The following is a 26,153-nucleotide window of genomic DNA, read 5'->3' as shown; positions in this document are numbered from 1 at the left end:
TCTTTCGTCAAAGTCCCATATACATTGTGCAATATTTATATTTTTCATAATGTGGGTTTATTCAACAGCAACACTGCGACACAGCAACTCTCCCTGTGAACTCTTTATCTAAAACATCTTGGTGTTCTCCCTCATATGTTGTGGTGCTGGTTCCCTGTGTTCATTTAAAAAAAAAAAAGAAATGTTTCCCCTTGTCTTCTTGTCTGATGCCAGAATGAAATCAGTAATGCAGAGAAAGCTGGAGGTTCACTTTGTTTAAAACCAGGAAGTTATCAACAAAGGGCCTTGGCTGATTTTAATTGAATCTGCGTTCCTGTGAGATTAGCTACCGCTGCTCTGGCCTTGACCTTACAGCAGGCTTTCTAGAGCTGACAATGTACATGTGTCTCACCCTATCATGTATTTATTTATTCTGTAGGCTGACCTGCCTGTAACATTAACAGAGACAACAGACCCCAGTGGATGAGATGTTTGTCCTTCTTGTCAACGATTGCCAGAATCATGAAATATCGAACTGATTCAACATGACTTGGAAATATAACATCATGTTTCTTTCAATCATGTTTCTTTCCTGACTCTCAGTAAACAGCTACTTAACTACTATTGGGCTTTTTCACTTCCTGAAAACCGCTAACATGACATCACCGAAGCAACGGTCAGGTCCAATTAGAGGCCAGAGAGCGACAGGAGTTCTGAACCCCCACTAATGGGAAATAGATATCAAAGTTATTACTCTGTTAGGAGGGTAAATTTATTGGGAAATATCACACGACGCCTCGCTAAATGATGGAGACAGAAGCAAATTAGAGCAAGGGTCAGTCTGACAGATCCATCAAGCTATGAAAAGGCCCTGCCATCATATTCCCAACATGAATTACATATCTGCTTTCTTTAGAGAGCCGGAGCTCTGGGAAAACAGGCTTTTTTTTTTTTTAATGGAGCCTTGAGGCGGTTGGGTAAAACTCAGCCCAACAGAAACAAACCCCATGTAAATCTCAGCAGGATATTGTACTGAATGTGTGTGGGCATATCACATTCTGGTAAAACACCCATGCGTGCACGCACAAAATCATCACATCCCACTGAAGAAATACACTTCTGTCATTCTTCCCATCTCAGAAGTCAAGTTTAAGAAAATACCAGAACTGTGAAGCGAGGAGGAAGTGACAAATAAGTGCCCTTTGATTTCTTTACAGTTAAAATACTCAAGCTCATTCCCAAGTGTTTCGTCTCTGTTTTCTGTCAATATTATGAAACCTGCTGCAATTAACAGATCTCAAATAAAACCTCAAATTTAACTTGAATTTTAGAATTTTTCTTTTTTTTTAAAGTTTGGTCTGTCGAGAAGGACGAACATTCCCATCTTTGTTTGACACAGTCAACTACCATAGGCAAAGTCGCTCAGACTTTGTGAAATCCAAATAATTAAAGGATTTAGCCAATCAATTTCCCAGAGCAATTTCCTCCATCCTGGCTCCAGCCCAATGGGGTTTAAGGGAAGCCTGTGGAGGTGAAGTTCACGGGCCAATGGGACGTGTTCAGGAAGTAGCAGCACACAGCGCAGCCTGTAATGAATATCATGGGTGTCAGAGTAAACACAACACCACCAGTCACAGCTCAAATCCCACTCTCTCAAGAATATTCTGCATTCCCAGCTAACACTCCACACTCAGTTACTTCAGTGTCTGAGCACAGAGTTGCTCACTTAGAACTGTCTGTAAAATAAGCCTCACTGGAGACTGTATTGTATGAATGGATAAGCAATAACTGACAAACAACATTTTTATGGTATGAGAAAAAGGCTTTCATGGACGCAATTATAGTTGGCATGTTAATTGGTGTCTGCACAGAAAGATACGCTAACAACATAAATGTGAACCACAAAAAATAATAAGCTACTCAAGGTACATAGTACAACCTTGATATTCCTGTCAGTGAATAACATGGCCACTGAGAGATGGAGAGACACAGAACAAAGGCTGTATGTCAGACCTAGGAAAGGACATCAATCCTGCAAGTGTTTGAGACACGTACGGACATACACACACACGCACACATTTTCCATTTATTTTCTTTAATCACCGATCAGCCCTCCTGTCAAGTGGTTTGAGCCGTGCTCAGAAAAAATACTCTGTCAGTCATTGAGATCTTAAGCACAATGCATCTCTCTATACCTTCGCCACGGGCTGTGAAGAGAGAAGTGAACAAAATGAATCTGAATCAGTCAGATGTCAGTTAAAAATGAAATAATACCCCCACAGAGGCCCGTTGTACTGTGGGATGGTTTTTCCATACAAAAGTCAAGATGTCACTTGAGGTGAAACAGTGAGATGTCAGGTTCTGTCCTCCAGTTTTCAATCTCTGGCAAAACAAGATGCCCAGTTCTGCCTTCTGAGGACTGAGATTGTATGACCACCTGTGCGTTCGGGAGTCCTCTATCAAAAGCAAAGAGCCAGAGGAAAAAGAAAACCCCAAAACACAAAACTATTTATTGAGACAAATTCAGAGCAGGAAGGGAAATATTTGGTTAGCTCGGCGGCGAACGGTCGGCAGTGTTGGAGCAGTCCACGGTTGAAGTGGGGGGGAACAGCCGGCCCTTTGTTTGCGGACAGAATGGTGCACTCCGTGGGGTCACTACAGGAGGCCCAACATCACAGACGCAAGGACACACACACACACACACACACACACACACATTCTCCCTCTCTCACACACAAGCATGCACACGCACACGCACACACGCACACATATGCCTGCACATGCATGCACACGCACACAAAAACTATAACATTCCTCTGCTTCTATGAATGTTTTATTAACCATGTGAATGGGTCACAGAGTTACACCCCCTAGCATAACTATAGTCTTCATAGTCACACACACAAAAACACGCTCCTACTCTTTCTCGCACTCACAAACCTACCTACCAGGCGAAGTGGAACACATTCACATGGTGGGATTCCTGGTCTTTCATTACCCTCCAACCTGTGTCTCCGTGTAGGTCAGGCTGTCTGAATCTGGCCAAAAAACATGAATCCTCACTTGGAGGCAGTCTGTGTTTTACTGGACACTTGTAACCTTTATTCTGTTGACGTCATGTCGTGTAGATTATCCAGAGATGAGGACACTGTTGCTGTGAATAGATGTTGCTGCTGAATTTTTTATGTCTTTCCAATGCTGGGAGCACCAAAAACAAAAACCCGGCCCCCTTAGTTTTATCAAGTAGGAAGAAGAAGTCTCACGTTTGTGAGATTCGGAGATTTCCGGGCCTCAAAACTTGGAAAAATAAAACCAAAACCACTTCCATGTCTTGATACCACAAGAATTGAAAAAACTGTTCGACAATTTGTGAAAATATGCTGGTTTGCTTTCTGTCCAAAATTTAGATAAGAGGATCAACACCATTGTCATGTGTGTACGCAAAATATTAAGCATATGAAGAAAATATGAAGCAAGACCCAGCAGGAGGTTAGCTTGGCTTAATATAAAGTGTAAAAGCTTGGTTTTTTTAAGGATTAAAAAATTTGTGTAAATTAGTCAAATTTAGAAATGCTGTTGGCAGATTGTCTTCAGTTTGAACAGTTCCACGCTAGCTGTTCCTCCTGCTTCGAGTCTCTATGCTAAGCTAAGCTAATGGCCATGCTTTCTTTAGATTTATATTTAGCATACAAATATGAGAGAAGTATTGATCCTCTCATCAAACTCTCAAGAAAGTGAACAGAATATTTCCTGTAATGTTTTTTTTCCATAATTTGTGTGACCCGAGCCTGTAATGACATGCAACCCAAAAGGACAACGCAGCAGAAAACTCCTTAAACAATGTTGTTATTTAGACGTGGTAGCAGCAACATTTTCGCCTGGATGTTTTTGTCCGTTTAACAGCATCCTAAAAGTCTTAAAACAGCCTTTAAACTGACATTGGCGCTTTTCGCCTAAGTTCCAGCAATCCTGAGGGACCTCTTGTGCGTTAGAGTGTGATCTGTTGTTTTGCCCACCCATAAAATATTCCTGAGGTACACAGGGAATTCACTTAAAGCAGCTGTAAACATTTGGCTCAAACTTCCCCATTTTTATTTTTTATGAGCACAAGACATTGCCAGTTAGTCCGTCCCCCCATACGTGCACAGAACTGTTCTTTTTGGACAAACCATGACAACATCAGTCACTAGAGGATGACTGGCCAGTAGTTGATCCATACCAAATCCCCTGACCCCCACTGCGAAGCTCTGAAACCAGAAAGTCTTACCCAATACCATGCAAAGGTGTTAAACTAGGAGCATTTCCAGAACCAACCATCACTCTTTGCACCACACACAGACACACACTTGCAGGCATGTTAATTCCTCGCGCTCCTCCATACCCCCACAGAGAGCAGAACACAACTCCTGTTTGGTTTGGATGGCCCTACGAGGGGACCTCCATGTTGAACAAACTATTACACACCGCGGCCCTGTAACACAGCCCGAGTGGTCAGATACAACAAGTTTCCCGGTTCAGTGCTGCTGCGGCGATCAATGGGCAGTATAACTCACATATCAGAAGTCCTGGATTATAAAACGATCATTCAAACCCGGCAATGACAATACTATCATATTCTATCCTACAAGCTGTGAGTCACTTCACAAACTAATATATCAGATGCAACAATCCACATTGCATCCATCTGGCAAATTCTGTTTTGTGTCTCTGTCAGCGCTGCGGTACACTGATGCATGCTGTGCATCGTGGTGGCTGCAGTTTCAGTTGTCCTTTAAACAGGATTTCTGATCCCAGTGATTGCATTGCTGCATGTCCACACTTGGCCTGAAAGTGTCTGTTATGCCTCTGATGTGGCTGTATTTATTAAAATCCAAATGTGTCAGATTCTGATCTCACTGTGAGCATGACTACTTCCACATGCGGCTCTGAAGATCCAATAGCAACATAAGAAAAATGAAATATTTGTGCCTTTGACCTGTCACTTAATACATCCGTGCTTCATGCAGAAACATTAAAGTCATACTGAAATGACAAGTGTAACCACAGCCTTAGACTATGCGCCTATTTAGACCTCTTGAGAAACATTTACCGGTGGTTTTCCCTGTCCTGCTGTTCTTCATCTTATTAGATCTTCTCTCAGTGATGCGGCTGCTCTCACAGTCATGACGGAGAGACGAGCATTATTGTAGATAATGCCCAACATTAATCTCACACTGCCCTACATATTCAGGGTTGGAGGTCAAAGCCGTTTCATGTTGTCGTCCTTACACTTGAACTTGGATGGGGCTGTCTCCTTTGCAGTACTATTTATTATGACCCTAATGCCCGGGTTTCAGATATCACTCAAATCTCCCTCCCTCTCTACCTGCTCACGCATATGTTGGGTCTGCTCGAACGTTTAGAGGTATTCCAGCGTAGACTCCGGCGTTTTGTTGAACAGATAATGATTTAAGCTACTCGGTCTGTGTAAAATGCAGTGGTCTCCTTGTTCATTTCCATGTGCCGCTTCAAAGAACAACAACAAGATACTCCCATGCAGGCATTATGAGAAGGGGTTTTTAATGGCCTGTTAATTACAGAGAATGACAGCTCACTGTTGGGCAAGTATTGTTTGGTTTTCAATTTTTATTTCTCCAAAAGAAACAACCGCAAATCTTTCAATATTTATTCATGAGTGGTCATTCTCAAATGCCACTCTAACTTCTCACTGGATTTCTCACAGGGTTTTTCAAAGATGACACTTAATCAAACAGAAGACAGTATTATAGTATGGATTCAAAAAAAAACCCACGACAATTAATCATATTTTGTTTTTCAACAGAGTATTACTCAGCATGGTATGGGAAAGCATTTATGTGTTTGTGTTCTATGACAAAACCATAGAGGATACCACTTCAGCCAACTCCTTCACAATGTTCCTACACACACACACACACACACACACACACACACACACACACACACACACACACACACACACACACACACACACACTTTCAAACACATCTCCAGAGTAGTGCAGATTTAAGACCTTTCGCTGGTGTGGAACATAGTGAAAGGGAGTATCCTGTGGGGCCCTTGGGGGCCAGAAATGTACTAAGTAGCTCTGTATGTGTGCTCGTGCATGCATGTGTGCATGTGAGCGTGTGTGTGTGTGTGTGTTCATGTGCTGTGGCAGAGTGTGACCCGAGAGGCCCAGCTAGTTATAGCCTCTCTGCTGGAGACCACCACTTCCACAAAACAAGCATTGTTGGTACAGAGCTCCAGACATCAGAGACACACACTGGAAACAACTCGAATGCACACACACGGACAAAAATACATACACACCAGAGACAATACTGTGCCGAGTTTGAACCCGGCAATCCCAACAGAGGTCATATTCTGTTTGCCATGAATAAAATCACAGAATGTTCTTCAAAAGTCTCATCTCACAGCTACACCACAGCCTTTCACCACAAAACTCTCTCTCTCACACACACACACACACACACACACACACACACACACACACACACACACACACGCACGCACACACACACACACACACACACACACAGCACTGCTGTACAAAATGTGGATCACTGTTGCTAACAATAGCCCTTGGGTGGTTGGTCAGACTATTATTGTAGGTGTTTCTATGCTAATTATGTGTGACTGAGAGCATGTCAAAAGCAGTTACTGGAAATAATGTGGTGAGCTGGAAAATTTGAGGTGGAATTACATTGCCTGCAAAGAATAAAGCGCAGTTTATTGAGTTTCAACAGTGGCTTGTCTGACCAGTGATAAACAGATGACTATAAGTTCTGTTATGAAACACTTTGCCAAAGCCACTGGATCAATGTTGTCACTCTGCCTATGCAAAATTAGATAAAGAAGACATCAGCAGCAGCAGCAGCATCATCATCATCATCAGAGAGAGAGAGGGCGGGGGGCGGGGGGGTAGGCATCATGACCTCCACTTCTGGCTGTGTGCTCTGCAGAGACCTCGTTGGCTGACAGGAGTATACGTCAGCACCTCTCACCGCTCCAGTATAACCCCCTTCAAGCCTCTGGCGGTCGCACAGACGCAAGTGTAAAAGTAGCAGCTCCAACTCTTGCCCGGACTCACCCGCTCTGCATCCACGTCCCACACGGTCTGACACAGAGGAGTGAGACGGCTCAACGAGCACGAAGCGCAGAGTGAGAGGAGAGGTGGAACATTTACGCAGAGCCTTTTTAGTTTGGATTGTTTTGGCGCGTTTTTAAAGTCCACCTTGGATAGTTTTGGGCCACATTTCTCTGCACTCTTGGATTTTGTATTAATTTCAGCACTTAAATGGCAGCTCTGACTGTGATGTCCTCGCACCTGTTCCTGATGATGTTAAACTGTTACCTGGGTGCTGCATCGGTCAGGGTCATGAAACGGGGCTCTTGGAGCGCACAGGACAGTAGCTTTCTCCAGTCCTCGTCGGACCCGTTCTCAGATGACCTGGATCAGGACATGGTCTCCCAGCACATGTCCAAACTGTACGAGAGATACAACAGGGAAAACCACCTCAGAGAGGGAAACACTGTCAGGAGTTTCAGAGCCAGCCAAGGTGTGTGACCACACTGATCAAGAGTGTTCAAATGTATGCAGGCTTCATTTTGGAACCAAAACGGGGGAAAAAATCTAGTCTCGTGTGCCCTTAGTGCAGCAGTAAACCGACGCAAAAAGCAAAACATAAATGTCAGGAGCATCCAGAAATCTGCCCGATCCCCCATCCATGGATGATGGTTGTTAACAGTGCGAGCGCTCAGTGGGGCTGCGTGGCTCGGTCAGACGCTCTTAATATGTAGGATTGTTTAGGGACAGTCTGAGAATGAGTTTAAATGATTTCGGGACGCTGTGGACACACCGTGTTTGTGGCACCAGCTGTGCTCCCTGTGCGCGGAGTCTGACCAATTACCGGAGACAGACGCGCACCGTGCGCAAGAATGCATCCGATTCCCTGCGAGCAATGCCCAGCTTCGATACAGTAAACCCTCAGCGGCAGCTACGCGCTGCAAAGGGTCGCTGTCGCGGCTTCTGTGTTCCTGTTATGGCTACAGGACATGTGTGACTCCACGTCCTGGAGTCAAGGGGCTTAAAGCACAGTCGTCCCTCTCTGTCTGATGCTGTTTTTATAAACACAACTCAGACATTTATATCCCACATAGTTCTCAGATGGCATATCATAACACATGCGTATTTTTACTGCAGAGGCTGAGTGTAATCCAAGGAGAGATGTAAGAGAGTTTTCACAACAATGTAAGATCTGTTAAAACAGTTGATTATGTCTTGGTGTCTGGGCAGACAGTGCTGGCTGTATTAGGCTTAAGGGGAAGCTTTAAGAGAAACTGAGGTAAGCATTTCCATATGCAGGCTGAATCCGAGGTAATGTATATCTCTTGAGTCAGTCCATACTTCCGCTGAACTTTTATACAATGAACAATAACTCTGCTGTTGAAGTTAATGTTCATCATGAATATGTAGCTCCCTGCTCACCCCCCTGCACCCCTGCCGGCCAGATCCCAAGAGTCTGGTTCCCCTTAAGGGCACCTTCTGAAATCCTTCCAAGACATGCAGCCCGATACCAGCCACACAGCTCCGTCATGTAACATAGAACAAGGAATAGTTTTTAATATTCCCAATTTTTCAAAGTTTAGCAGCAGGAGTGTGTTTGGTGCAATTTTTTTACCTTATTATTTTTCCTATTTATTTAGGACTTTATTATCAAATGTTTTTCTTCTTTTTCAGACATTCCTTTCTAGTAAAAACATACAATACAAATTCACTGACAAATAATATGCAGAAGCTCAAAGATGTGCGTTGAGATAAGGCTCAGTTGCTTCTTACTAGTGCCTACATGTGCCTACATTGGCAAATGCTTCCATCATCTAATCACAGAAAATATTTTAGCCTCTCAGTATATGTACCTGTCCAAGAACAACCAAAGAAAAGTAGAACATATAAAACAGATTTTAGCTATAACATACAAGCACTTCTGAGGTGCAAAACTGTTCGATTGTTTCTGTGTGTATTCATCTTTTATGTAAAGGAGCTGTGGCAAATGCTTCAGAAGTTTTGGTTTTGAAAAGATCATTTTATTGATGAAAAACATGTTTCATTGTAGTGTTGTCCACCTGACTGACTGACACTGATTGACTGATTGATTGTCTCTGCAGACTCTTCTGACCACAGGATGGTGTATCGACTAAACTTTACAACGCTCCAGGAATCAGAGGTCATCCTCTCTGCCACATTCCACTTCCTGCTCGATCGGCGCCCACATCAAAAACCCTGGTTCTGTAAACGCTTCAAGAGCCCATCCTGTCATTCCTCAGCCATCCACCCTTCTCCGTCCATCAGCCTGCTCCTTCGCTCTGTTTCCTCTGGGTCAGAGGTGAGATCTGGGTCAATGGGGTCATTTCTAGGCAATGTGACCTTCCACCCCCACAGGAGAGGGGTGTGGCAGATGAAAGATGTGACCCAGGTCATAAAGGAGGCACGGGACAAGGGTCATCTCCTGGTGTCAGTGGAGTTTGACTTAGGACAGCAGTACCAGAGGAAACCAGAGGAGGAGCTGTCGGCTGGCAACCTGCCCTACCTGTTAATGTATGCTAATGACCAAGCCTTGGCAGAGCCCAACAGCGTGGCTGCAAGCCTTCAGAGATATGACCCTTTCAGTGAGGGAGGAGAACCCTCACATTCCTCTCGGCTGCTACACAGACCTAACTCCTCTCCAGAGTCGAAGGGACGTGTGAGGAGGGAAGCAACTCTGCCCTCTGACCCCATCCAGAGCAATGAGCTGCCCGAGGTTGACTACAGGCCTAATGGATACAGGAAAGACAACCTCTGGGAGAGCACTTGGTACCTCAAACCCAAGCCTAAATCAGGGAGGAAGGAGAAGAAGAGAAAGAGTCAGGAGGAAAAAGGAGTGGAGGAAAGTAGAGGAGCGCATGATAGAGAAGAACCTCAGATGCTCAAAGAAGAAGAGGGAACATCACATGGGCTCAAACCTGAGGACGCACCTGTGAAAAAATTCAAAGACAGTCGCACGCTGACGGTTGGTGACGGACAAAAACATGAGCGGAGAAATGCGGGAAAGGATGGAAAAAAGCACAAGGGGAGCTCTAAGACTCAGTCGCCTGTCCTGAGTTTTGATGAACAAACAATGCGTAGTGCCAGGAGGAGGCAATGGGGCAACACCCACCACAGAGGCTGCTCCAGGAGGAACCTCAGGGTGGATTTTGCAGATATTGGCTGGAGTGATTGGGTCATAGCACCCAAGGCCTTTGAGGCCTACTACTGCGCCGGTACATGTGGATTTCCCGTGCCCAAGGTAGGAGCACAAACACCTAAGTCACTGTACCTTCATATCATTTGGTTCCAAAATAGCACTGATGGGTTTTATTGAATAACTATAATGTGTTGTCCTTCTCCCTTTTATTAATTTTGTCCTTTGAATGCCTCTCCTCCACTTAAACTCTCCCAGGTGGCGAGGCCATCTAACCACGCCACAATCCAGAGCATAGTCCGAGCCGTTGGGATCATCCCTGGGGTTCCTGAGCCCTGCTGTGTCCCAGAAAAGATGAGTCCTCTGGCCGTGCTCTACAAGGATGAATCCAGGAATCCAGTGCTCAAGGTTTATCCCAATATGTCCATCCAGTCCTGCTCCTGCAGATAGGAAGGGGAGGAGGACAAAGTAAGGTGGATGTGGAGAGAAACAGAAAACAGGATTAATGGGTACAGAACCATACCTCTGTTTGTTGAGTGGTTTCTTGACACTGAGAAACAAAGTCACTTTGGCCGTCGTTATCCCTTGAGGAACATAGGCTGTAGAGAAATCACTTCCATCTCTTTTGTCCTGCGGCAGCAGACTTGAAGAGACTCATTGTCTGGCGTCTGCCTTAGCAAGAGGAACAGAGTCACACATGTAAAGTCAGGGCTCCACATTTTATAAGAAGCCCAGTTGTTTTGATTCTGTGTTTGAGATAATATGGAGGATTTCATGGACATGAGCATTTAAGAGATGTTTTCCTTTTATCTCAGAATATATACTGGTTTTACAAAAAGCTCACAGTGAGTTTGTGTTCGTGTTTTCTTTGGACACAGAGGCTATGAATATAAGACTTTATCAATGTGTCATCGGGCAGCTTACACAGCAACATACAGATGAGAGATTATGAAACATAGTTCTACATTTGTACATACTGTGTCCAGCTGTTCTTACTTTGAAGGTAATCATACGCCACAGTGTACATACATGAAACGTTAATTTGTGTGCAAGACAGGAAGGTTATTGTACATTCTTGCTCTGTATATCTTAAAAAGAAAGTATCAAATGAATTGTAGAGAGCATCTGGAATTCATTTACACCGACCACCCCATCAAAAATGTTATAATGAAACCAGAAATATTTTTCTATTTTGAATGTGAAACTTGGTTAAAAATAATTTGTCTTGGTAACTAGGTTATGTATTACTATATTTTAGATGAGATGGTATTTTGTACATGTGTATTGTTTAAATTATGAAAAGGTAGCCTTCTGTAAGTTAGAATAAAAAGTAATTTAATCCAATGCTCGTGCTGGAATATTATTCTTTCATACAGTTGGTGTAAGTCAACCGGTGTTTGATTCTTGGGGGGAACTTTTATTGTTTTTTTGTTAAAACAAACCTAAAAGGGCACCACTGTTCCAAAATAACTTAGTACAAAAGCAGGAAGGTTCCACTCAAGATAGCCTACATTCCCCTACAGCTCCTTGAACCCATTATTACCCCACACCAAAGGCTCAGACGTCTGTTGTCCAGCAAATAATGTGACTGATGCGGCTGCCGTGCATTTATGCTTGATGGAGGAAGCAGGCACGCACCTATTAGGACATCAGCCACTTGAACTTCAAAACATGGTGCACTTCCCCTTTTCTACCCATCTGCCCCCCCACCATTTCCAAGTGCAGGATGTTCTCTTCCATGGCCTTAAAAAAAGAAAAAAACAGATGGTTACAGATAGATGATCTCAACCACTTTAACTCAAATGCTTGTCACTTTAATTCTCAGGGGGTAGAAGTTGACCCATGTGGTGCCTAAACAGTGTGTCAAACTGACAGTGAAATGACAGAGGGAACCTTTTGATTATTATCTCATTATTCTGTGGTTGTTTAGCTTTGAGTCTGAAAAAGTTGGCACAGAGTAATACATCTGTTTGAAACAACAGAATGCTTTGATGTTTGCCAAGACTGGACAGTAATTTCGTCTCAAACACAGGGGGAGTAATCACTTGGGGGAAAGGAACAAAAGATTGAGCCCTTATACTGTTTATTGCAGTTGAGAATGATGCCGTAAGTCCTCCGGCATGCGTACATGCAATTGTGCGTGGAGAGCTAAAAAAAGGAACAGTCATTCAGCTGTTGTCATCTCTAAAACCAAATCGTGCCAACCCTGCTGTCTGCATTGCTTTGTCCATTAGATATACGGAGACTACATAAAGTATTTCAAATGTTCATGTTTTATTTTCAGTAATGAATCCAAAGGGATTTAATTCTGCTTTTGACACAGATCAGCAAAAGAAGATCCATTAATGTCAAAAGGAAAACGTATCTCTAATATGAATATGATATCGACTCACCAAAATTTGGACCTTCACAATACAGGTATGTTATACTGCAGTCAGTTACACACTACACACTGGTGATCTCCATTTCACTAAGTATGCGACTTCTAAAACCAACTTCCTGCACCAGACAGTGATGATTTAGATGCCATTTATTAGAGGGGCTGAATGCTTTCAAAGACATTAAATCCCCTTTGATTCAGTGTTGTAAGAGAATAAAACATGAAAACTCTCCAGGCTGGGGTGGGTGGGTGTTTTGTTTATTAAACCAGTCAGTATAATATAAAAAATGAAATCCTATCATTTTAGCTTGGCAATAAAAACTGTGATGAACATGCTTATAGCCTTTTATTACAATAGTTGAATTAAATGGGTGTTTTGCAAAAGGAGGAGTATAAGAGACAGTGTGGCCTGCAGCTGAGTTTTCACTGGCAAAGCGTGCTGCTTTGTTATGATAAGCAGTATTACAATCCTAAAAAGATTATCTTTAATCCATATTTGAGGATTACAGAGAGAGACAGATGAGGGGAGAGAGAGAGATGTCTGAAATACCAAATGCATGATTCTGCTTTTTCCATTTTGAACAAGTGGAAATGTTCTGCAGCTAGAAACCTTTTTTTTTTTCAACAAATCAACCCTTTAACCTCCAATGAAATTATGATGATGACTTTAATAAGGGTTATTATAAATCATGTTTGCATTAATAGATGTTTAAGCTTCAAAGTAGGCTGGCCCAATTGTAATGTACACATCCAGGTTCATTTTTTTCCTCATTTCCTGACCGATTCCTTTTACAGTCCGTACCCACAGTCTGCTATTACAAAGTGAACCCAATGTCAACCGCAATCACAGTCACAGGAGAGTACTTACAATGGTCAGCTCCAGCCGAGAAAACCACAGTAGTCTAGGCTCGTGTACAGAGCCTAATATGTCTAAAAGAAACGAGGCAAGTGGGGAACCAAGAACAATATTTGTTTTTCCACATGATGACTGTTCAATTAACGGAGAGCAATACAGCCATTATTAGACAACAGAGGATTTTCTGTGCCTGGGCTGAATTGGCTCCTTCCACACTTGGTTACTGAGCTCAGAGAGCTAATGGCTCTCTTCATCAGAACATGGTTTTAATAAAGCGACACCATGCCTCTTAATCATTCATTTAATCACGTGGGCCACTGGATATTTTGTTTAAAAATCTTATTTTTCCTTTAGAGAGTGAAAACAAAATCTACTTTTACCAGTTTCCTAATAACTTTTAGAACTTTTATTCAGCCAATAAGTTCATATTAGTCTTGAAACAAATATTATTCTGGATACCTGAAAATAAATGAGGTTCTGAAACTCATTGAAAGATTATGAACATGTTGCAGTGCATTTGCTCGTGTACCCACATTTTTGCAGGGTGTTTTTGTGCAGTTCTTGTCCACCCATGAAAGAAACCTGTTATATTTTTCTTAAAACTCCTCGAAGGCAACTATTGATAGTCTAATCAGGTTTTGGTATGCAGATACTGGGAGGATAAACTCTTTTAATCAAACAAAAGTAGATGACAGTGGCGTGGGTGGGTTTACATCCCCGCTTACGTTTAAGAGTGACTGGGCAGGGTCGAGGCTTGACTTTCCCATGAACTCCATGCCGTCTTCCCACCTCATTTACCCGAAACAGAGACGGAGCCTGACAGCTTACATGGGATGTAAGCTGCTCACTGCTGGTGGATACACGTGTAATCACAAATTCAAGGCAGCGGGCTGATGTGGACTCCATCCAGGTCTGGTGATGAATGACAACCATGAAACTTTTTAAACTACATCTTGATTTCATTTTAGAGTGGTGGAAGGGAAATCAACCTCTGATTGTTTACCTCTTTCAGCTTTTCTTTTCTTCTTTTCAAATCGCACGATAAAATGTGTCGGTGAAACAACCCAAACAAAATGCTGATATGGTGTTGAAGCATCTTTTAAGCAACACATTTTTGTCTCATATTGTGAAGTCGTGCCTGAGAGCTGAGCGAGAACAAAAAGATCTCTCACAGCTCTATTCTTTCTTCCTACAAATTGCTAATTCCTGGCATCATTCAGGACACTCCAACCACAAAGCAAACATGTCTGATTGACATTAGGCTATAGAGGCTAAAAAAAGAGAGAACTTGGTCTCAGTCGCCGCCTATTGGAACAGACAAAAACTGACACCCTTTCTGATTTGAACAAACGTGAGGGTGGAATAAAATACTCGACACGCCTGTTTGATTTTCATAATTTTAGATTTCAAAAGGAATGTGCAAACACACCAAATCCATATGTTCTGTACAAGTCAGAGCAAAGAAAAGCGGATAAAGAGAATTGCGTCGAGACATTTATGACAATCTTGGGCTGTCCTCGAGATCTCTCTGTCTTCCTTCCCTTCCGAGCTCCATAAGGCACAAAATAATCATCAACCTAACATTACAGGGCTACAGGCCAGACAACAAACTGCAGTGAGATCAGCTTACACGTACCTATATCGTCATCTAGTGGACAGGCTGTGGTGGCCATGTGTGTCCGTCTTGCTATTTTCTTTACAATTACCTACATTCACTGTTATACACCTAATCTGGAGTATAAACGCGTTAAATACGAGCATCATTTAGGAAATAAATAGAGTTTTTTTTGTCCCTTCTTGTTTCAGTTATGAGAAGTCATGTGTCTGGACAGGTGGTGCCGCTCTCGGAAGTATTCGTGGCAGATCGGGCAGGTGAGTTTCTCCTCCCTCCTCCTCCTCACCTGGGACTCCGCCGCGAACTCCTTCTTGTGATGAGAGCGCATGTGGAAGACCAGGTCGGAGGTCATGCGGAAGGACAGGTTGCATTTGGCGCACCAGTTCTGCACCGACACGCCGAACGAGGTGAACGTCGGCGGAAGGATCGTGAGGGAGGCGGTGGACTGCAGCTGAGCGCCGACGTTCCTGGACCATTGCTCCGGTGCGTAATGGAAAGCGTTGTTTACTGCCACCGGGGAGGGGACAGCTTGTAAGTCACCGCTCAGGATGTTGGAAGCCATCAGATTGTTGTATCCCGTAACTGTCCTTGAGGTAAACGCATCAGTCATCTCCTCTAGGCGGCTAGAGGGGGCTGTTGCAGCGCTACTGAGGTGCGCCTGGGGGTCAATGGGAGAAGTCCTTTTGCTCGGTTTACAGAAAGCGCTTTTCTGCTCGCCCTGGCTGTTGGACAGGACCAGCGAAAACGCGCTGCTGCTACCTGAGTGCACACCAGAGCTCTCCCCCGTTGCCGATCGTGGCTCCATCTCTCTGCCGTGCGTAAAAGTCTCTTTGGCTTCCCCCACTTCAGCAAAAGCGTCACTCTTACATCCCAAATGACCCGGTTTGATCTTATCGGCTTTCAGTTTCCCCGCAGAGGAGGATGCATCCCCAGCTGCCTGGTCGCAGCCCTTTATCAGCTGTGTAATATTATCATCATTCGAAATATTCGTTTTTTCTAACAGAACTGTTTTCCGCCATTTGGGATAAAGGGTTTCCTCGTATTTCCTTCTCTTGGGGGAAATCTCCGCGTCCTCGTTGCTGTTAGATTTTTTCTGTTCCAAATCTCTGGCGATGTTGTGGAAATCCGTCACTCGGCGTTGCCTCTTGATTTCCACATGCTTGTGCCCGTAAATCTCGCGGCTCCAGGAGTCACTCTTCACCTGAGTACACAAGAATCGGCAGTGGGCCAAGAAAGGATACTCGTTCTTGAAGGCCTGGTCACATTTGCCACATTTGTATTCTACAAGAGACAAGAAATCGCATCATGTGACTATGCACAGATAAATCCAGACATGACATATCATCGTGTATTTTGGAGCGAAATGCAATTTAAATTTAAATTTACATCCTCACAGAAGTCCAAACATAATGGCATATTCTGCAGTAAAATACTCAGACCGATCCTTTTTTTTTTTTTTTTTTTAAATCGGAAGACGCTCATGATGCTGTAGATGGGCTCTATAATTAAAGCTCACGTTTTAGTGTCCTTTTAGCGAGGCACAGAGGACCGGTGTCCTGACCTTGCACTCGCACTACAGAGCCGCGTCTCACCTTCACTTGATCCCCTGGTCATGTCTGTGAAGCCCAGTAGGTGAGACAGCTCCTGGTCGTACCACACCAGCAGCTCTTCCTCCTGCCGGATGTCCCGGGTTGTCCGCACGTACAGCTGACCCGCTTTCAGAAAGGCCTCTGTGTTCTGCTCCTCTGCATTGCGCGCAGCCTGCACGAGCCGCAGCCAGGACAGCACCAGCGCGGAATTACGCATGGCTTCAGGGTCCACCTGTTGACAGGAGTCATTGACATTTTACCCCAGCTCCCAAGTTATCCCATTCTAATTTCTGTCTTTCAAGCCATCTTGGAATTCCTAAAAATAATCAAAATTTAAAATGTCAATCTGTCAGAATTTTGTCACCACGTGGCACTTTTAATTGTTTAATTTAATTTACGTGTTGGTCCCTTTGTGATAAATCCCAAGCAAGCAGCTTCACGAACAACATAAAAAATATAGTCACATAAAATAAACAAGGTAAATAAATGTGTAAATTCAGACAAAATTAAAATGGACAAACAAATCTCGTGTTCAAAATACAATGGCCATGAATTCACGGGGCTTCTGGCCCACGTTCAATTATAGAATAAGCAACCAAAGCAAAGCTGTTGAGAGATGCCGGTAAGATTGTACGACTCACCCTGAACACGTAGGACTTCGCTCTCCTGTCGCAGGATTTCTGCGCTATGAAGGCGATGGTGTCGTAGAAAGTGTTTTGGAGCACGCATGGGCCAAAGCACGTGCCCGCGGGGATGCTGCGCGTAACTACCACACTGCTGTAGAGGTCCGCTGGATGCTGGAGGAATTTACTGTCACCGGTCCAGATGGACCGAGGCAGGAAAGTGTGATCCATCGTCAAACTGCAATCAAATGCAAGGCGTGTTATTAGTTCAAGAAAAGGTCAACAATGCAGGTTTAGAATAGTTTAGAATTATTATGATTTCAAGATTACAATCACGAGGCCTAACTTGATTTTTTAACAGAATATGAATTAAATCGCGAGAATTGTAACAACTAATACACGTTTGTAATGATTTGTTTTAGCCAAACAAAATGTAGAGGGAGCAATAGGGCCATGTGAAGTAAAACACGGGTTTTAGTGTCTGACGTGCAGTCAGCCAATTTGAATTCAGATGCTCTAAACCCACGCTGAATTGTCTCGCATGCAATCTTGAAAAAAAATCATTAGTGCAGCCGCAGCAGCCTCTGTTATGTTTTTCTGCTAAAAAATTAAGCGTCCCAACTGTGGAGAAGGCGCAGCCGGTGTGGAGGCAAAATGATTTCTAACGTCCTTTGTCTCAGTTTTTCAGTCGGTTTCTCCTTTTGTCTCCCCATCTGACGTGGAGCCCAACTGCCTCCTTTTGCGCGCAGGATTAAGTTCAATGCGTTTTTTCCTAATTTATAAACAATATTAACGTACGATGATAACGTGACTATTGATTTTGACTCTCTCTGGTCAATAAAAAAAAAAAAAAGCATCGCATCTTTCAGGGTTTTATTTTTAAAAATGTTGACAGCTGACCGCGGCAGATTGATCCGGTGCCAATCTGAAACCTCCAGTTTTTCCACTTTGAGGTAATGACATTCGAGATAAAAAAAACCGCGCATCCCTGGTCAGAAAGCGGAGCAGAAGTGCGTTAGTACTGTTGCATGTGGACTCACCCGCTGGACATGGAGGGGGATGTTTGCGCCGTGCGGCAGCAAGTTGCGGCTGGTGCGGCGGACCTCGGTAACGATGCCCTCTCGCTTCTCGGTGACGAGTGTCTTATCCGGCTGAATCTTCCCCCGTACTGTCGTCCCTCTCCTCTCCCACTCCCACTTATCCCCCTTCAGTGAGCGCACTGAAGCGTTGCGCATTGATATAAACACGTGCGCGGCCACGCAGCCAGACGCGCGCACACACGCCTTGAATGTAGTCCGATGGCACATTCTCCCTTCTCCCTGATCTCTACAGCCCTTTCCACGAAGGAGAGAGAAATGGGCGTTGGTTTGGAGAGAGCAGTGATAATTTGGCCAGTGATGAACATGTTAGGGTGTTAACAGCGTGATTATTAATACAACACAGCCCGCACGCAGCTGGTTGGCGTAGACATACTGTGCACCACATACGGACAAGAGTAATATTTTCAGGCTTTACACATAATGTGCCAAGTTTCTCCTGCGTAATTGTGCAGTTTGAGATAGTGCTCCCAAACTTCCCGAAACCAGAAACTTAGAGGAACACAACCTGGGGGCAGTAGACCTCACACAGGCCTTTACCAGCCTGCATTTAGTCAGATTAAAAAAAAAAAAAAAAAGTCATTATTATGTGTCCCTGGAGCTAACCTGGCATCGGATCATCCGTGGTGTTAAAGGAAAGTCACTCATTTGATTGCACCTCGCGCAACAGATATCCAGACTGTATTTCAGCGCGTGCACTCTTTACGCGAAAGACGGGACCGTCTTTGGTCACGCTTCTGGAAACAATGAGTCCAGCTACAGCAGAGTTAGCCCGCACGAGTGTCGGAAATTGTCCTGGCTAAATTACACGACACGATGCCGGGTGGTCTGGGTTCGCCACCGGGCAGATGCATTATTCATAAACTAAATGTTTCTGTCTAATGAGCTTTTAATGGATTATTCTGCATCAGAGCTTTGGTTTGGGTAAATGGCCTGGTGGTTATCGAGCCAACTTTCTACAATGAGAAAGCGGGAACACATGAAAGCCTTTTGACGGGGAGTCCCTCTTATCGCACTCTCAACTGTCTGGTTCCGGCACAGTGACACTATAGGCTGAAAAAATGGGCTTTTATGTGAGATAACATTTCCTCGGATCTTGATGACAGTCGCAGTCGCGCTTTGAAAACCTTTCGGCATCGCATCCCTCCAATGGGTCAATTTGCTCTTCCTCCGTTTTTCACGTGGAGGCGAAACTCCTGAGGCTGCGTAGGCCTCACTTTTTTTTGCGAAAAGAGCCTACAAATTGACCGGGCCTATTCAAAACAAGGAACACAACGATGGGTGTGTTAACTTCAAATCCTCGACTACGGGAAACCGGCCTGCTCGTTTGATTTGAATTCTGAATAATCCCAAGAACTATAAGGCAAAAACATTGAGGAGAAACTTTGCATCAGACGTATTGAATTGAAATGTATCTAATCGTGTGAAAAAACCCGACTAAGCCATTTCAAAGACACTAGACCCCCCCCCCCCATCCTTAAACGCTCTGTATCTGTACAGTAGATATCTGCTCAACACTTTTCATGATTTTTTTTCTTTTTTTTTTTCCTGTGGAAAAAGTGGAGTTTTGTATCTCTCCTCGGGTGTCGCTCCTCTCCTCCATACTGCCCTGCTTCAGTGCATTTTTTTTTTTTTTTTTTTCCCTCTCAGCTGAAAGAGAAAGACTTGGAGAGCCCGGCTTAAGCCGAACAAGACTCCTGTGGGCTGAATGCGCTCAACCTAAGACGACGGAACACCGAGAAACGAGGCGATAACACACACACGGTCGATTCGGAAAACAGGTGGCAGAGAGAAAATGTGAAGATCTTTAGTTGTCAGCAGTGTTGGAGCAGTAAACAGTAACCGGGAAAGATGGCGAGGACACAGGCTCGCATGCTCCTCGCCTTGGCTTTGCTGGGACTTTTCTTTCTCGATGCCTCGGTGAAAGGAGAGCTGCGGGGAGAGCAACAGGAGGAGGAGGAGAGGTCCTGTCAGGGCGCCTTCGACCTCTATTTTGTCCTGGACAAGTGAGTGTCCGATATTATTTATGGCTTGGTTAGTTTCTCGTCGCTGCGCATCGCCATGCAACCGCCCAGTTGTTTGGAAACGCGGAGCGCATCGGTCGGATTCAGTCCCCACGTCTCTGTTGTTGTAACGGTACGAAAGCAAAGAAACCTACAAGCTTTTACTGGTAAAATCTGAAGCACAGTCTTAATCAAATGTTATTTGTTTTTTTTTAAATCACCAAATCAGTCTAAATGAGATAGCCTTTTCTTGTTTAATGGCATGACTGCGAGCCCCAAACCATTTAACCCTCGTTGTTTATCTTTGAGTGCTTTTGAGCGACGGTATACAGCGTTGTATTTGAAGTAGGAAGAATATTTCGGACATTAGGGCATGCTTTTTCTTTTCGTCCGGTTCACAGTGGCGAGGCAGAGGCTTTACTCACGGGATGTGGGCAGGGCGAGCGGGATGGATAGAGTTTCAGGCTGACGACGCCTGTGGACACAGCTGCAGCAGCTGCCCCACAGTGGTGCTATGTGGCCCGGTGATCTTTCCAACTATTCTTCTCTCCATCCACTGTGAGCCGATTATGTCCAGGGCCGGACATGTAGTGACTAGAGGCAGGGTCCATTCTTTATTGTTTTAGATTTCTCAATACTGAATCTCAGTAGGTTGACGTTTTTTATGGAACAAAAACAGCAAAAAAAAAAGAAAGAAAAAGAAAAGACATGCATATTGGCAGCCTATCACTTTCTAAGAGATGTTTTATAAGCGGTTTATAAGTTATAACGCTACTACTGGTTAACAAGATATGTATAAATGCTTTATAGATCAGTAATAAGCAACAACATTGGGGTTGCCAAGTTCTGAAAAAGCCATTTGGATAGTGTGTATGTTCCTGCAGCATAACTTGCTGTGCCTTTTAACTAGCTCTTCATTTCAACAGAATGACGCTGGCAACAGGTAATTCACCCATTTACCTTCCAGAGACAGGCAACAGAATATCTCAACTAAAATTTATTTATCTTACAATCGCAGTTTACGGCCCTTTTTAAAGTACGCCTTATAAACTTTGCTGTATATACAAGTGATATTACTATATCGTTAAAGATATAGACGCCTAACCCTGATCTTCAGCTGATCCTAAAATGACCCTATTTCCTTTTTGAGCATCTATCTTTATTTGATTAGAGTCCGTAGAGGGTTGACTGGAAATGAGATTTGAGAGAGGAAGAATGACAAACAAAGGTCCCGAGCCTGATTTATATCAGAGACTTAAACCTTTAGGTCTAAGTCAGCAAGAAGCCCATGACCCTATTTCTAACACTAATACCAACTCTCAGACTAGAACCAGATCAGTCTTTGAATATCATTATGCCATTTTCAACCCTTTTTATCACCTGGAACTCGATAGCCGCCTCACAGCCCCGACAAACATACATGACTTATTAAATCTCATAATAGTAAGATTTTTCAGGCTTCGAGGAGGTTTTTGCCTCCTCTCTGGGCTGTGTAAGCGTGATTGTACCAGTAACTGTCCACGTGCAATCTCTCTGCAGTCTCAGATTGTGCAACTGTTTATGGCTGCTCAGACATTATAATTGACAATTTTGTTCTATCTTGGTTCGAGCTGCAAAGTGACATTATGTACATGGACACAGAACAGCCAAACACGTCGAAACATGCTTAGTGAGCAGAGCAAGAGAGCGAGACAGAGAGAGAGACAGAGAGAGAGAGAGAGAGGGAATAGCACCCAAAAAAAACAGAAAGTATGGTTGAATTTGTTGCCCGATTTGTGTAGAAGAATAACCGGTTGTAATGTCAAAAGAATAGATTATGTTTTCGAACGACTGAGTGCAGTGATTTTGTGGTGACACAGTTAAACACTGTGGTATCTGTGTATAACATTTGGGAACACGGTGAGGTAATGGTTTAAAAAAAAAAGCTTGCTGTGTGTCCTCGGCTGCCCCAGGCTCACTACCTACGAGCTGTGAGGTGGACACGTTGAGTGACATTTCGCTCTGGTTTCGACACATTTGATGATCTTTCAGATGTCCACGGCAACATCTGTCAGCCGCTCTTCAGTCTTTACCCTTTGCTTCAAAAAGTTTAGGAAGAGCCTGGGGAGCGTGGCGCGTCACGCATGGCCAAGCCTCTGGTACGCCTCTGTTTGTTTGACGGTCTGGACCTGCATGCTTTAGCAGGCCTTCAGGAAGCTGCTGATCTTTCTCCTGTGATGGCACCGACTTGTTGGCTGTTGTGCAGATCTTAAATGCCACACAGTGACCTAATCTAGTGTTTCAGTGTTAGAGAAGAGAGCAAAATCATACATTAGGGATGTTTTTTAAATTTCTACAGTGGTCCTCACAGCTTCACTATTTGACTCACATGTTTGTCCGTGCCCTGATGTTGAGAAGGTTATAAGGCATGCTGAGTAGAGAATGTGTGTGCGCTCCACTGGAAGCATCTCAGCAGACACGGAACGAACATTAGAAAAACTAAACTACCATCATATCCCCACATTCCTACACTCCACGTCTGACCCACACCAAATACCAGGCTGAATTTTTCCTCTCTATCTGGTTGCCCACAAATAGAATAATAGGTGTTGTGTTTTATGGTTGGGTTTGGAAGAGGGAGATTTGTTTTCACTGATCTAAGTACTTTGGAGGGCAGATATTGCCAGCGGAAAGAGATTCTGCCCTCATATTATACAAACTTAGGAATGCAGGTAGATGAGTCAAGCGTAATTGCTGAATTTGTTGGATGATGGCAGTGATTTACGTCTGTAGACTTCTAATGACAGAAGTAAGGATACTGTGTATTTAAATTACATAAACTGAATTTGAATTTATTAGTACATTTGCTGAGAAAGAGAGATTTCATAATGCATGCAGTATTTAAAAGCAAATAAATTCACTCCTGTTATGTTGAGAGAGGCTATTAAATGAATAATAATAATAATAATAATAATTACTCATTATTTTATAATAATAAAAAAAAAGGGAAAGTGGAGCAAGATGTGACTGGTTATAAGAGCGATCATGAATCTAAACAGCTCACACTTTTACTCTTTTTATGACTCTCTTGCACACAGACACACACAAACACACACACACAGCCCTAACCCTGAGTATGGTGTTTAAGCTGTTTGATGGTTCACCCTTCAATCGACACACGCTCTCACACTCAAATTTACCCCCTGCTGAGTGTTACTCCTGCATCCTTCTGTTGTTCATGTCACAGCCTTTTCGCTTTGTGGACCCCCAACCTGTTGTTTGACTGGCTGTGCTCACTGGGACCATCTGTTCCCCTTCACAGTCTCACACACACACACACACACACACACACACACACACACACACACACAAACACACACACATGCACGCTCATATAAAAACAGATTCCGTACACATTGACATGGACACACAGGCCAGCTGCCTGCTACATGGTCCCTGCTAGAGGCAGACTGCTACATCTGTCCCTGTCTAACCTCAGCCCCCTGGCCCAGCAGCAATTAGCCCCCATTAGCAGCCCCCTGGGACTGGGCTTCATTAAGGAGACTGTCATGTCCACAGCAGCATGTAGCAGGCTAACCAGCAGCTCTCACCGCTGACAGGTTACAGTCCAAAGTAATGGAATGGGACTGAGCGGCCAGAGGAATGTCCTCAGATGTGAAGTAGATAAACTCTTGCTGTTGTTCCAGAAACACATCTCCATCCAGTTTGTAGAAAAGCATATGTATCGTACAAAATCACGTCCTACCAAAAGCGATGGCCCTGTTACGCAGATATGGACTTGTATTTTGATGAAATGGTAGTGAAATTGCAGTCGTTACCAATTTTTTGCCTTAATTTTCTGAAGTTATGATTGGATTTAAAATTTTTATTAAGGTATAGATACGGTTATTTACGTTAGCATACAGGTCTACAGCCATGCTAACAGTTTTGAGGTTACTTACACACTGCAGTGCTTTAAGTCCAGCTAAATGTTAACATCAGCATGCTAACATACCCACAGTAATATTGCTAATATGCTGAAGTATAGCATGGTATTATGTTTGCCATGTCCACAATCTTAGCGCGTTAGCATGCTAACGCTAGCTGATTAGCGCTAAACAGAAAGTACACTTGAAGCTGATGGGAACTTCTTTTGCTGTGGAGATATTTGGTCATAAAAGTTTAGGGATCATCAAAGTTATTACAGATAATTCTGTGGGGAACATGGATATCTGAACCAGATTCCATGGCCATCGAGCCATCAATAGTTGTGGAGACATTTTACTCAAAACCACAATATCAACTACATGGTGGCGATGGACGAAAAGTCAGGGTACTCCAAAGTCAGTTGGCTTCATCCTCTGGGGACTATGAGTGTCTGTACAAACTTTCACAAGAATCCATCCAATTGTTATTGAGATATTCTAGTCTGGACCAAAGTGGTGGACCGACCGACTGACAGACCAGCACTGCCATCCCCAGAGCAACTAACATGAACACAGACTGCCATAGTTTCACACAGAGTTTTGTTTTTCTCTTATCAAACAAAAAACATTTTCATTTTTGAATGAAAAAGCCCAAACTTCCTGTGGGATCTGGCGATGTTTCCTAGTAACGCTGCATTTGATTCAATGAAATCATATTTGGCTTTGTCTGATGATACTTAGACATATGTGATAGCATTGCATTTTTTCCTTTAAAAGGTTGTGTTTTTGTTGTTTTTCAGATCTGGAAGTGTGAAGAATCACTGGATAGAGATTTACTCTTTTGTGGAACAGTTGGCAGAGAAGTTTATCAGGTACAAGCAGGAGTAGCCAATCATGTTTTTGTATTTTTTTTTTTCTGCTCTTGTCAATGTTAATGAGAAACAACTGTGTGTTTGCAGCCCCATGCTGAGAATGTCATTCATAGTCTTCTCCACACGAGGAAACATCATCATGAAACTGACTGAGAACAGGTAACAGCCACACCTCATCGACACCTGATCTGTCACTGTATCTTCTGTCTGGATCTCTAAATCTTTGGAAACCTGGATGGTTTTTTTGTGACTCAAAATTTAATTTCTTACAAATTTCATCCAGCTTTAGGCAGTGTACTAATACAAACCTGTGTTTTGAGTCTTCTGGGGACAACTTTGGCTGGGGACTAACACTTGGATTCTACTTGAGCCAAAAAATTATTTGCCAACTCAATCCACTCTCTATATCCCTCTTTGTATCTACTGTATTGGGAATATTTCTCAATCTCATTTCCTGAGAAAAGTTTTCTGCTAGTGTATTTTATCTGGCTGTTTGTTTACCCTGCAGGGAGGCCATTACTGGAGGCTTAATGGCTTTGAGAAGGGTTATCCCTGGAGGAGACACATTCATGAACTTAGGCCTGGAGATGGTAAGGCAGGGTTTAATGACCCAACACATTGACAAAACCAGCCCAGATCACACTAGCTTAGTCTTTACTATAAGATTTCATTCGGGAAAATATCCACTGGGGATTATTTGAGCTTTGCAGTTGGAACCAGAATGAATTAGAAAATATGAGGAGTGGCTCAGATCATGAATGAGCTGCTGCCTTAAACTGCTGAGCTTTCTGGACAAGTATTAAAGTGAGGCATTGTAAAATTAAGCATGATTCCACACAACTACGTGGCCTGGTTTCTCATTTTTAATTCCATCAAGAGCATGTTTTGGTGGTTGAAGATTTAGCAACATTTCCAGATGACTGGTCCAAAGACCAGTGACGTGCTAGCAAGTGGTATATTCATCCAGGCGTGTGTAGGAAGGGTTCATGATGA

The 26,153-nt window shown here is 43.5% G+C and overlaps 3 protein-coding genes across 6 annotated transcripts in view; 2 read left to right on the top strand and 1 right to left on the bottom strand.

Moving 5' to 3' along the window:
- The first annotated feature begins 7,070 nt into the window (after positions 1 to 7,070).
- Positions 7,071 to 11,512, top strand: gdf10a (growth differentiation factor 10a). Its single transcript, XM_040139487.1, has 3 exons — positions 7,071 to 7,559; positions 9,169 to 10,325; positions 10,479 to 11,512. Exons 1-3 carry the CDS (start codon positions 7,298 to 7,300, stop codon positions 10,668 to 10,670), a joined length of 1,611 nt encoding a protein of 536 aa, XP_039995421.1. The 5' UTR covers positions 7,071 to 7,297; the 3' UTR covers positions 10,671 to 11,512.
- Positions 11,513 to 13,831: 2,319 nt separating this feature from the next.
- On the bottom strand, positions 13,832 to 18,435 carry prdm8 (PR domain containing 8). 3 transcript variants are annotated; one of them, XR_005708352.1, is made up of 5 exons: positions 18,324 to 18,435; positions 17,302 to 17,521; positions 16,664 to 16,892; positions 14,460 to 16,352; positions 13,832 to 14,368 (listed from the first exon to the last, which is right to left on the bottom strand). XR_005708352.1 is itself a non-coding variant. In XM_040138816.1 (4 exons), the coding sequence occupies exons 1-4, from the start codon at positions 18,332 to 18,334 to the stop codon at positions 15,259 to 15,261; spliced, it is 1,554 nt and encodes a 517-aa protein (XP_039994750.1). In that variant the 5' UTR covers positions 18,335 to 18,435; the 3' UTR covers positions 13,832 to 15,258. The 3 variants fall into 3 exon arrangements, 1 of the variants encoding a protein (XP_039994750.1); XR_005708353.1 differs by having other exon boundaries at positions 13,832 to 14,718; positions 15,093 to 16,352; XM_040138816.1 differs by having other exon boundaries at positions 13,832 to 16,352.
- Positions 15,460 to 26,153, top strand: part of antxr1d (ANTXR cell adhesion molecule 1d) — a 27,152-nt gene continuing 16,458 nt past the window's right edge. Inside the window, exons 1-5 of one of the 2 annotated variants that reach the window (XM_040138814.1) lie at positions 15,460 to 15,554; positions 20,031 to 20,386; positions 25,089 to 25,160; positions 25,248 to 25,319; positions 25,669 to 25,750. In XM_040138814.1, coding sequence (XP_039994748.1) covers positions 20,232 to 20,386; positions 25,089 to 25,160; positions 25,248 to 25,319; positions 25,669 to 25,750 — 381 coding nt within the window. In that variant the 5' untranslated portion in view covers positions 15,460 to 15,554; positions 20,031 to 20,231. Of the gene's footprint in view, positions 15,603 to 20,030; positions 20,387 to 25,088; positions 25,161 to 25,247; positions 25,320 to 25,668; positions 25,751 to 26,153 lie in introns of both variants that reach the window. The other variant, XM_040138815.1, reaches the window with a different exon arrangement.

The sequence above is a fragment of the Xiphias gladius genome, chromosome 11, assembly GCF_016859285.1.
Source record: "Xiphias gladius isolate SHS-SW01 ecotype Sanya breed wild chromosome 11, ASM1685928v1, whole genome shotgun sequence".
NCBI lineage: Eukaryota > Metazoa > Chordata > Actinopteri > Istiophoriformes > Xiphiidae > Xiphias > Xiphias gladius.
The sequence above is the reverse complement of the archived record's forward strand: the minus strand, read 5'-3'. Positions and strand labels throughout refer to the sequence as shown.

What these genes read in the sequence shown, in the direction of transcription:
- gdf10a (XM_040139487.1), top strand. Translation starts at nt 7,298, where the DNA reads ATGGCAGCTCTGACTGTGATGTCCTCGCACCTGTTCCTGATGATGTTA. An exon ending in GAGTTTCAGAGCCAGCCAAG is followed by an intron (nt 7,560 to 9,168) that starts GTGTGTGACCAC and finishes TTGTCTCTGCAG; the next exon opens with ACTCTTCTGACCACAGGATG. An exon ending in GTGGATTTCCCGTGCCCAAG is followed by an intron (nt 10,326 to 10,478) that starts GTAGGAGCACAA and finishes AAACTCTCCCAG; the next exon opens with GTGGCGAGGCCATCTAACCA.
- prdm8 (XM_040138816.1), bottom strand. An exon ending in CGAAGTCCTACGTGTTCAGG is followed by an intron (nt 16,893 to 17,301) that starts GTGAGTCGTACA and finishes TCCTGTCAACAG; the next exon opens with GTGGACCCTGAAGCCATGCG. An exon ending in GACCAGGGGATCAAGTGAAG is followed by an intron (nt 16,353 to 16,663) that starts GTGAGACGCGGC and finishes TGTCTCTTGTAG; the next exon opens with AATACAAATGTGGCAAATGT.